This window comes from Pollachius pollachius (assembly GCF_949987615.1).
Source record: "Pollachius pollachius genome assembly, chromosome: 5".
Classification (NCBI taxonomy): Eukaryota; Metazoa; Chordata; class Actinopteri; order Gadiformes; family Gadidae; genus Pollachius; species Pollachius pollachius.
Window position 1 is genome coordinate 10732517 of NC_136938.1, and position 11956 is coordinate 10744472.

The 11956-nt window shown below is 40.6% G+C and overlaps 1 protein-coding gene across 1 annotated transcript; it reads left to right on the forward strand.

The window, feature by feature from the left end:
• Positions 1-4306: 4306 nt before the first annotated feature.
• Positions 4307-8457, forward strand: isl2b (ISL LIM homeobox 2b; the record flags this gene model as incomplete). The annotated part of the gene is made up of 6 exons (XM_079736386.1): positions 4307-4364; positions 4816-5005; positions 5385-5647; positions 6995-7278; positions 7664-7831; positions 8341-8457. 6 exons carry the CDS (start codon positions 4307-4309, stop codon positions 8455-8457), a joined length of 1080 nt encoding a protein of 359 aa, XP_079592512.1.
• Positions 8458-11956: the final 3499 nt, after the last annotated feature.

Consider the following 11956-nt stretch of genomic DNA (forward strand, 5'->3'; position numbering starts at 1 on the left):
TTAAGTGAGACCAGTAAGTCCAAATCCAGCGAAGCAGTCTGAATTTCCAAACAGAAACATTTATGTCCTGGCCCTGACAAAAGTTGAAGCTGATTTCATTTGTAGTTTTACAACCAAATCAAATGATATAAATGAATAGAGAGAGGTGTTTATGGTTAATGAGGGGTAAATCAAATAATGATTGGATTCAATAATGATACTTTAATACATATCAGGATAACACAATATGGGTACATTAATTAACCATCATTAGCTAGCAATTAATTAAAGTTAATGAACAGTTAACCCATGGTCTAGTCATTTAGATCACACACACTTATTAATTTACTAGATAATTTATTAATTGTGTTCATGTTTACTACTGGCGTTCATAACCTAGTGTAAATTAATGGTTATTAAATGTACCCTTATTGTAAAAAGAAAAAAATGTTTCTCCAAAGAGAAACATGTTGCTCCTGTTTGGCTGATACCATTTGTACATATATCGCCAAATAAAATAATATCTATAGAAGGGCTTTAATGGGAAGAGGTTGGATAGTCTCGTGGGATGCTAGCGGTGAAATAACAGTCCTCAGAGGTTCCAAGTGAAAACCCTGCAGACACTGCATATACTCTCTCTCATGCAGCTTTTGAATATATGTATGAATGACATCTTGATTTAGCCTTTGACCCTTTGTGCATATGGGGTATTTTAGCCTATATGGAATATAAAATATTTTAGGATCCATGAATTGTGGGTATGGAGAGGCGCATGGCGGCTTCATGAATTAGCAACAGTGTCGACATGAACCAGAGTTTGGCAGAGGCGTTCATTAAAGATTCAGGGTTCATAATTAAAGCATGCTGTGGCGGTTAACCACACTCAGAGACTCTTCTTTGTACCCCAATTCTCCCAATACATGAAGAAGAGAAACAACAGCCGGGCCAAAGACAGTCAGGAAGACAGTCAGTCAGTCATACAGAAGATATAGACAGACATTAAAATTAAAGTGTAACTCAGAAAGAAACAGGCATACAAAAAGACAGAGAGAGGGAGACAAGCAGACAGAAGAGCAGAAGACAGGCAGGCATGCAGGTGGACTGACAGACTAAATAAGTGTATTGAAAAGTAGAATAAGTGTACACAGGCAGACTAGCAGGCAGGTGGACAGAATCAAAGATCAAGAACAATTTGAAAGAATAGGAGAAAGAGAGACAGAAAGAGTGAGAGAGACAGGAAAGGTAGACAGACAGACAGACAGACAGACAGACAGACAGACAGACAGGCAGACAGACAGACAGACAGACAGACAGACAGACAGACAGACAGACACAAGCATGAAAGGTTACATCTGGAAGAACATAATCATGCCCCATGTACTACCAAGACTGACTCCATCCAGCTCCAACATGTCATGCCGATGAACCCTTACAGAAAACTAGTATGTGATTGGTGGGAAAACCTTAAACCAAATACTACATGCACATCCTATCTGTGATCTCGTTTCATCGCTCCCAAAAAAAAAATTGTTTACTCCACTTGCCAATTTAGTCAAAACAAAAGAACCAAAGGCAGCATAAATTGTCCTGACAAAGGTGTCTTGGGGTTTGACCCGACAGTGTGTGAAACAGTAGCCTCCTCCTCCAGCCCAGGGTGTGGGTCTGGGAAGGGGGTTCGGCAGAGAGAAGGGCAGTATTAGGTTAACATGGCAGGAGTGCACAAAGAATCCTGTGTGTGGAATCAGAAAGGGAGAGTATAAAAGGTGCATTAATGGAGGTAATGAGCTCTCTGAGGAAACCATACGGGTCCAGGAGAGACTTAAGCATTTACCATTTACATTAGGATTAGACCCATTTCAGGGGGAACTCGGGAAATGTGGAGGGCGTTTAAGTCTATCTCTCAGGATACATTTGAGCCTGCAGAGCACGACACCAAACATGTTTTACATGTTAATGCCTTGGATGCTCGTCATCCTTTGGCCGGATTGAACAACTTTATGAACTTTTGCTTTCTGAATCCTGTGACGTTTATCTCCACAGTAAAGGCCCGAATTCGTGGTCAGTTGAACTTGAGTTATATCCATGAGATATTGTTTAATGCACCCTAACTCAATTGGAATGCCATTAGATGAGAGGGTTGACAGTTCTATTCCAGAATGACTGATCACCCAAGCGATAATTGAGGCGAGTGCAGTTGTGGAAGACCTCGTCCTTCTCAGATGGCAGAGGGAAAAAGCCTTCAGTTGCATTAAGGCGTAATCCTCCTCACTGAGCAATGTGTTGAACACTACACTGTAAAATACTATTTTGATCAAATTATCGATACGCTGAACGAGGTATTTTTGACTCTGAGAATATTTTTTAAAGGAAGCAGTATATTGCTCTTGATTGAAGTTGTTGGCTAAGCTGATTCACCCTAAATAACCCTTTGAATTCACCTGAAAATGTCACTCAAAGATATTTCATGGGAATCAGACATAATCATATTTCATAGGTAAAGCATTTACAGATATTTGAGTTTCATATTCCTATTAAGATGCCTCAAAGAATCCACTTTGAACATATTTATAACATATAATATTAGAGAATTACACTAGTTGCTTTAGACAAAATGTCTCGGAAGGTTCTAATTTGTGAATTCCGGGTGGTGAGTACAACAAACTCAATTTCAGCAGGCTAATAAATAATCAAATGTTTTGCCTTCATTAAAGTGAATCAATTCGTTTTTTTCTATATCAATTACTCAGAATGAGTGGTGGAATAAAAGATCAAGAACAATTTGAAAGAATAGGAGAAAGAGAGACAGAGAGAGAGAGAGACAGGAAAGGTAGACAGACAGACAGACAGACAGACAGACAGACAGACAGACAGACAGACAGACAGACGGACAGGCAGACAGACAGACAGAGAGAGAAAGTGAGAGAAAGAGAAAAAAGTTGTTTTCTTCAAAACCATCCCTTCCTGTGTCTCCATTGCTTTTCAATAATACATACAGTAATAAGCTTTGAAACCGGAAACGTTTACCTGCGCTGCGGTGTTAATTACAGCTTACATGGGACCTTTAAAAGTATGGCTGGACAGCAGCCTGGGCCCATGGACTGGTAGCATAACAACGAATAACATTTACCTGTGTGTTTCAGGGCCATACACATGGATTTATTTTGCCAACAGTGAGGGTGTGCACCTTTAAATTAACATAATGTTAGCTTTCTAAAATAGTATATTATTAAGAACGACGTTAGAGAGAGAGAGAGTGAGAGAGAGAGAGAGAGAGAGAGAGAGAGAGAGAGAGAGAGAGAGAGAGAGAGAGAGAGAGAGGGGAAAGCTAAAATAGCACTTTAAAATGTTAAACTATATTAATATGTACAAATATAAATATATTACTTAATAATTGTTTATGTGATTTTATTTATTTGTCCCGTTAGTCTTTGGACTTTCCTGTTCTGAACTGTTTAGCTTTGATGTTGTGTTTTTTGAAAAATCTCAAATTGGATTTTCTTTATTTTCATAATTTTGTTCTAGTCACATATATTGCATTCAAGAGGCCTGACTTAAAATGTTGAGGGAGGTATCTGAAATTACAAGACCACCTTTCTATAAAGAATCTTAAACTAAACGTGTTAATAACACATATGATATTAAATAAAAACAATAATTTATTAAGTTAAATATAGGCTTAAATCGTAGGCTACTACATTTTCTGGAGTTTCCTCTTGGAAGATGTATATCCTCTTAAAACGTAAAGAGAACTTTATGGAACTCGGAAAATCTGCGAAATATCATGGCGTCTTCAATGATGTAGTTTTCTTGTTTTTCCAGTAGATGGCCTTGTTCTCGAATACATAACCAAAAAGCGCTGGGCGAGGCATCAAGTGTCAAAACCCTTCAGCATGACTTATTAAACAATGCTTGTACTTAAAACATGTTGAATCAATAGCCATACTTTTTCACAACGTGCAGATAAATATATGTTTCGTCCTATTTCTCGTAGAAAATCGTTATGTTGAAGAAAAAATTGAAAAAGGGAATTTATAACGATACACCTTAAAAAATAATCACATTCTTGAATCATTATACACACATACAAATTTAACTGAAAAAATGCGTTCATTCTTGCCTTTGAGAAACGCGCAGTCCGGTTTTACGCATGATGACGCATGACGTCAGAGAGCGGTGTGACTACGGGACAGCCTGCTCGCCCCCTCCGCCCCTCCCCCGCACCCCCCGGGGTCCGGACAGACACAAGTTATTATCAGGCAACCAGGCACGGGCCAGTCGGCTTCTCACCTCTTTTCTGCACCTACCGCTCTCCCTTCATCCGTTCTGTATGGTGGATATTATCTTCAACTCTTCTTTCTTGGGTGATATGGGGGATCATTCCAAAAGTAAGTCCCCGTGTGGCTCTGTCTCCGGCTCGTTTCATTTTGTTAGTAGCCTACGTCAAAAGAAAATTGTATTGTAACCATGTGGCATATTTTTTTGTTTTTATTATAGGCTAGTGCCTTTCTTTATTGTATGTATTGACATTTTCATTTAAGGCGGATGTGTTCGTCCTTAAGATTCACTTATATTTGTGTATTTCTTTTGGACCATGAGTAGATGCTGGATAAATGGAAACCAATTATTTCGATTTAAAGGAATGCTCTAAGGTCCATCCGTTGCATAACACTAAGAGCTGTACCCTCTTCAAGAGAGCACAGCCAAGACAAAAATTGGCAAGGTTCTGAAGTTAGTGTTTCTCAGAATTTAACTGCGTTAAAGTTGCGTGGTAAAGTTACGCTGGCGTGGTTTAAGGTACCCAATCGTGGTTCAAAACCGTCGCTTTTCTTTTTGCAGAGAAGTCTGGATTCGCAATGTGTGTAGGATGTGGAAGTCAGATCCATGACCAGTACATACTGAGAGTCTCCCCCGACCTGGAGTGGCATGCAGCCTGCCTGAAGTGTGCTGAGTGCAGCCAGTACCTGGACGAGTCCTGCACTTGCTTCGTCCGCGACGGCAAAACCTATTGCAAAAGAGACTATGTAAGGTAGGCTTTAGGAAGTATTGTTTACCTCTTAAAAAACACATGTTGTACTGACTACATTATTAGGAGACAAAAACACGACAAAAATATAGTCTATATCTCAACATCTCTAATTGCATAACATAACTGTGTGCCATGAAAATAAATAGTAAACAACTATTTAATTTGTGATTGATCCAAGATTGAACTAAAACAATTTGTAAAATGCACATGCATCTGCATTTTAGCAATGTATTGAACTGCACACAAACGCAACCTTACAGCAACAGACATACACACATTGTCAAACTTTTAAAATAAATACAAAAATAAATATCTGTGGTCACCACTATTCTTCTGAGTAACACAAGTTATGTTTTGCCTCCCCCGTCCTTCTACGCAGGCTGTTCGGCATCAAATGCTCCAAATGCAACCTGGGCTTCAGCAGCAGCGACCTGGTCATGCGGGCCAGGGACAACGTGTATCACATCGAGTGTTTCCGCTGCTCGGTGTGCAGCAGACAGCTCCTGCCGGGGGACGAGTTCTCCCTGCGGGACGAGGAGCTGCTGTGTCGGGCTGACCACAGCCTGCTGGTGGAGCGGAGCTCCGCCGGCAGCCCCGTCAGCCCGGGACACATCCACTCCAGCAGGCCGCTGCACCTAGCAGGTCAGAGGATAATAATTATGCCATTGATTCTAACTAATAATACAAATACTACTCAAGTGGTATTTGTATAGAAAATAACAATAAGGCCTAGGGCCTCTACTTCGAAAGTAAATAATAAAGTTTTTGATAAAAATAGAATGTTAATAATCCTAATAATACTAATAATTATATGAATATCAACATAATAATAGGCTAATACAAATGGACGCAATACACAATAAAGAATAAATCCTAGGAAAGTAAATTGTATTATCAATGCGTTTTATCTTATAAATGTTTTAAAAAATCTAGGCGGTTACATTATTATCTAGGTGTAGGCTACTTTTTCATTTAGTTCAATTTTTAACGGAATGTAATTTAACGAAATGCGTTAATAAAGTGTGTGACCATGTGTGTTTGCGTGTGTGTTATGTGTGTCAACATGTGTGTATGTGTGTGTGTGTGTGTGTGTGTGTGTGGGTGTGTGTGTGTGTGTGTGTGTGTGTGTGTGTGTGTGTGTGTGTGTGTGTGTGTGTGTGTGTGTGTGCGTGTGTGTGTGTGGTAAGGGTTGTGATTGATGAGATAATGAGTTTCCCGCTCCACTCTAAGATACACTTGTTAATTTCATAATTGATCTCATTAATACTATTAGTTCGTTGCCACGATCCGAATAATCCAGGCTCTTATTGGTTCTAAAGGCGGTGACACCTCATTGGACCAGCTCACCGAATAGTAATACCAGAGCCTAAACATGACTATTTAAATAACAGTAATGATAGAGCATTGGAATAAATGAACACAGGCCTCCGTGAGGATAGTGGCGATGTGGCCAGAGAGCCAGTTGGACTGTTTGTACAGAGAGAGAGACCTCGAACCGTTTCCTTCACAACATTGTCAGACAGAACTTGAGATTTCATTTTATTTATTTTTGATATAAGATAATTGAATTTATTTAAATAATAATTCAAATATTTTCTTCAAGCAATGGATTAGCATTTCAAGTTCCAAGGTATTACAATGAAAAATGTATTTGTTTTATGATTTTTAATAACTTGTTTTAGATCATTATTAGGCCAACGTGCTTTACTTAACATTGCGTAAAATATAGGATCAGAAGGGAGGCCATTAGGCCTTTCTTCTTACCCTATTCGAGAATTTAAAAATCTATTCAAGAATAAGAAAACCTTTATAATAGCCTATAAATTGAACATCTGAAAAGCCTATAAAATGCACAATGCATTACTTTTATAATTTGTTTTGCAACGGTCACTCTGTTCGATTAAACTCTTTAAATGTCCTTATCAAATTATATATATATCTATTTTTATATATTTTGTTATTGAACATATTTCCTCCGCCGCTACACAGACCCGGTGACGGTGCGGCAGGCCCCGCACAGGAACCACGTGCACAAGCAGTCTGAGAAGACGACGCGCGTCCGAACGGTGCTGAACGAGAAGCAGCTGCACACGCTGCGGACGTGCTACAACGCCAACCCGCGGCCCGACGCGCTCATGAAGGAGCAGCTGGTGGAGATGACGGGCCTGAGCCCGCGGGTGATCCGGGTGTGGTTCCAGAACAAGCGGTGCAAAGACAAGAAGAGGTCCATCCTCATGAAACAGCTCCAGCAGCAGCACCACTCCGATAAGACTGTAAGCATCTTCGTAAGTGGAACAAAAAAAACAAACCCTGCAGGGTTGAAACCTTTTTCTACATCATCGATTGCATTTTATTGGGTTGGCACACTTATTCACGTTTCACTGTCTCCTGTGTGTATGTGTGTTTGTGTGCGCGTGTGTGTGTGTGTGTGTGTGTGTGTGCGCGCGTGTGTGTGTGTTTGTTGCAATGAATGCATAACATCAATGTCTTGCTGTTACTATGTCATTTACAAATATTTGTATAAAGATGGGTCGACAAATTGCAACGTTTATTTGGTTAAACAAATAAACGTTTTAATATATCTCTTCATGGACAACTGGTCAAAATAAGATGCGGTTGCTTTATTGTTGTACGTATATATATGTTTTTCCCACGCAGAACTTACAAGGGCTGACGGGGACGCCGCTGGTGGCGGGCAGCCCCATCCGGCACGAGGGCAGCCTGCAGTGCAACCCGGTGGAGGTGCAGACCTTCCAGCCGCCCTGGAAGGCCCTGAGCGAGTTCGCGCTTCAAAGCGACCTGGACCAACCGGCCTTTCAACAACTGGTGAGTGTTTCACTCTCTAGTGTCTCTCTCTATCGTCTGTCCTCCAGTATCCCCCGCGCTCTCTCCTTCAGTGTTTCTTCTATTTAGTCCAGTTCACCATTTTTTTTCAAATGTTCTCCCTCACTCTATCTTCCTTGCTCGTTCTATCTGTCTATCATCTCTCTCCCCCTCTCTCTGTCTCTCCTCTATCCCTCTCCCTCTCTCGCTGTCTCTCCTATCTCTCCCCCTCTCCCTCTCTCCTTTCTCACCCTCTCCCTCTCTCTCTAATCCCTCTACGACCTCTTACCACTTGTTCACCCTGCGTTTACAAAGTCGTCAAATAGCAGATGCGCGTCTTTTGTGCACAGGCAATTGAGATGATAGCTACATGCACACTAACTATTGTAAAACAATGTTATTACAGCCAAAATAAACTCGCGCAAATAAAACAACACGGGCCTGCGTGTTGCCATGAAGTCCCCCATACCACCAGGGCTGTTGATTTATCCTCTCACACCTTTCTGCTCCAGGTGTCTTTCTCAGAGTCGGGTTCGCTGGGGAACTCCTCGGGCAGCGACGTGACTTCTCTCTCCTCCCAGTTACCGGACACCCCCAACAGTATGGTACCCAGCCCAGTGGAGACGTGAGGCGGCCCGGTAGCCCCCCGCAACACCCTGCGACCTGCGACCTCCAGCAGCAGCATGCTCCCTGGACCCCCTAACCCCCCCCTCCCCGTGCATGTTACAGGCTCCGCACCACGACCACCCCCCTACCCCCAAGGAAAAAGGACAAGAAGTAAAAACACTCAAAACGTTGATTTTTTTTCTTATTTTTTATTTGATGGGACGGAGATGAGTCCGGGACGTTTTCTTCCACCCCTCCCTCCATATTTCCTCCGTTTTTTGGGACAAAAAAAGAAAAGACCGCGGATGCATGACTTCGTTCGGAGGAAGAACTTCAGAGGTGTAGAGGACCTCTTGGTGGATATAGTACAACCTTTCCTCAAACTACACAGCGGAGTCGTTTGCAGAATGTCAACGCAGATCAGATGGACATTTAACCACCCCCCGTATCATGCTGTGTCTCGTTCTTCTTCCACTTCCTTTTTTGATACATCCATGGCGTTGTGGAATCAAAGTGGCTCGAGTCTTTTAAGTCTTAAGGTGGGAGCATGTTGTCGAGCGATTTATTTTCGTGTTGTAAAATATTTGATCAAGTGGTTGGGCGATGAGCTTCATGAGCCTCTCGAACAAACAAAGTAAGTTATTGTTATATTATTTATTGTCAGGAAAGCGATTCGTAAAAAGAAATATTAACTAATTATTACAATAAACAGCTGAATACATGAAATGAACGAATGATTAATTTTGACCCTACACCCAACCAATTATTTAAGGTCTTCAAATCAAACTATAACTATTATTTACAATTTTGTTTAATTTATGCTTGCCAAGAAAGGGGGGGGGGGGGGGTGTCATGGTTGAATTTAAATAGATGATGCTATGATGAGTCTTACAGTAGGCCTATTGTTTTTAGAAGGTGACAATAGAGGAATCAGGGCCCTCATCGACAATGTTTTTCGAAGGTCAGTGGCTGCACTAGAACATTTATTTTTCCTTTCCTTTCCACAAAACCCAAGTTGGCTGGGCTGCTCAACTCAAACCTCCAGGCTGTTGCCTTATCGTCGGATCCACGGTTGTGACCCCCCCCCCCCCCCCCCCCCCCCCCCCCCACACACACACACACACACACACCCCCTTCCCCTCCCCCCGAGTTATGTCGTAGGATAATAAGACGCTGGTCATTTTCTTTCTCGGGGGCGAATATCTGTTGTGAATTGCGCTTAGTCCTGTTTCACTGGTTAAGCCACAAGCTGTAGTCTAGACACTGCCTTGTATACATCCATTGGCGACCTCCTTTCTTATCTAGTCCTGGCATCACCCTGCAAACGATACATTGAATGAAACCACAACAAAATAACTCCCCCCCCCCCTTACCCGTAAGGTATAGGTCGTCGTCCGAGCGGTGCACCTCGTAAAGAGGGGGCATTCTTCCCTCTTGGTTTATTTTCATTCTGGGTCATTCCATTGCGCTGTAAGGCACAGGTCGCCCCGGCAGGACGAGTCCGGACAAATGAATTGACCTCTCTCACAGCGTTGGCTGGAGAAAAAAAATCTTGGCTTGTCAAACCAAAGCCCTGGCCGATAAGGCAGGGTTGCATATCTGCGGATAGGAACAATTAATTGTAGCCTATGGGCCTATATATTCTATTCATTACACTAACACAGCCCCATCATTTAAAGTCTATCGCAAATCGGTGTGATAAATGACAAAAGACGCAATTAATTACTAATTGAGCAATTTGAAACACAATAAGCGAATTATGGATTAAGAATGCACGGATAACAATAACAAGGAAAACTGTTTTATTCACCAGAATGCAGTATTACCTCACCGCTTTCCAGACAAACATTGGGTGTATTTATTATTTTATTCAGCTTCCCAATGGGTCGGCCTTTTCCAGAGAAATAGCCTGTTATTTTAAGAGCACTGTTCAACTCCCCATCCCACACATGTCAGACTCTGCCAGAAATACAATTTGGCCGAACAAACGACATCTAGGTTCAAACACAACTAATAAAACTAGTACATTAATACATGGGCGTATTTGAAAGACGAATTTAATTCTAAAATATAGACAGAATAACTTTCAACTTCCAATTACACAAACATTTCTTTTCCCTAAATCCCAAATTAAATTATGCCTATAACATTGATTAAATAGATAGCCTAACATAATAATAATATTAATATGAAAAACAATAACAATTGTGCAATTACAAGGGCAATTATATTTTACTCTGTAAACAAATCCATCCAAAATCCATGTCGTCAAATAAATGTGCTAGTGTGAAGAAACCAAATCCTGATCACTCTCAGACAGTTTGTCAAGTCTGGACAGCCTCAGTACAGTGTGTCTTGTTTCAAATTTTTAACTTAATAATATAGATTGCTGGGGTCCAACCCTTCATAAATAAGATCACCAGAAGAAAACTCGTATGATAACTAATATTACATCTGAGATTCGATATTAATAGGAACGCACATGAACACCAATACATATCGGTGACGTTCTAATTGAGGTCCAATCGGTGCACATTCAATTCGCAGGTTAAAATAATGTTAAAGGAGAAATTCATGCAGACTGCATTTATTCTCCTTTAATTTAATTTTAACTTGTCCCAAAATAAGACCTTTGCATTTAATTCAAACAATGCCCAAATGCAATTTCAACTAATAAGTATTAGTAAGTCTATAGATAACACACTAATTATTGGATGTGATAAGCATTAAGATAATGCCGCTTGCCTTATCTAGTTACTGGGGGGGGGGGGGGGAGACCCAAAATCACAATGGCCACTAATTGCCTTAGAGGGGGCATAAGTGAAACAAATTCTGACTTGAAAAACGAGTAGGCCTACTAAGAAATACCTTCCGAGTTTTATCCCGAGATATTTCATTAATTTATTTCGACCATCATTTATGTTAAAAGACATGGGGCCATTAAAGGGGTACTGTGAAGGTGGACAATTAGTAATAACTGATGGGAAAATCGAAAAAGAACAAGGCTGGTGGGATATGAATAATCTGTGGCTGCAGAATTCAGCCATAAATCATCATTAGGATTAATTTCACCATGGCAAGGTGGAAAAAGTGAGTGCGATACAGAAAGTAAATAATTCTCTGTGCATGCGCAGTAGAAACTTCGCAATTCTGCATCCTTTTCCAAAATGCTGTTTAACATTTCTATGGTAAGCTGAATTTCTGTGTTTTAGAACAACCATTGTGGAATGTTACATTTTCAATATAATTCTGCACTTCTTATCCTCCTAGACAATATTTGAAAGGATGAGAAAAATACTCTGGTACTGGTCGGTTTAATGGGGAATATGTTGTAGGAATCTCTTGGCAATTTTATGTAAGAAAACTTACAATTATGCAAGCCTTTTTTAGGGTGATCCAAACAGCTACGCAATTATTCTCAAATATTTTCAACTGAAAACATCTTAAACATAGGTCATCTGGATATATTAACAATAACAATAATAGGAATGATCATAATAATTAAATCATCATCATCCTCGA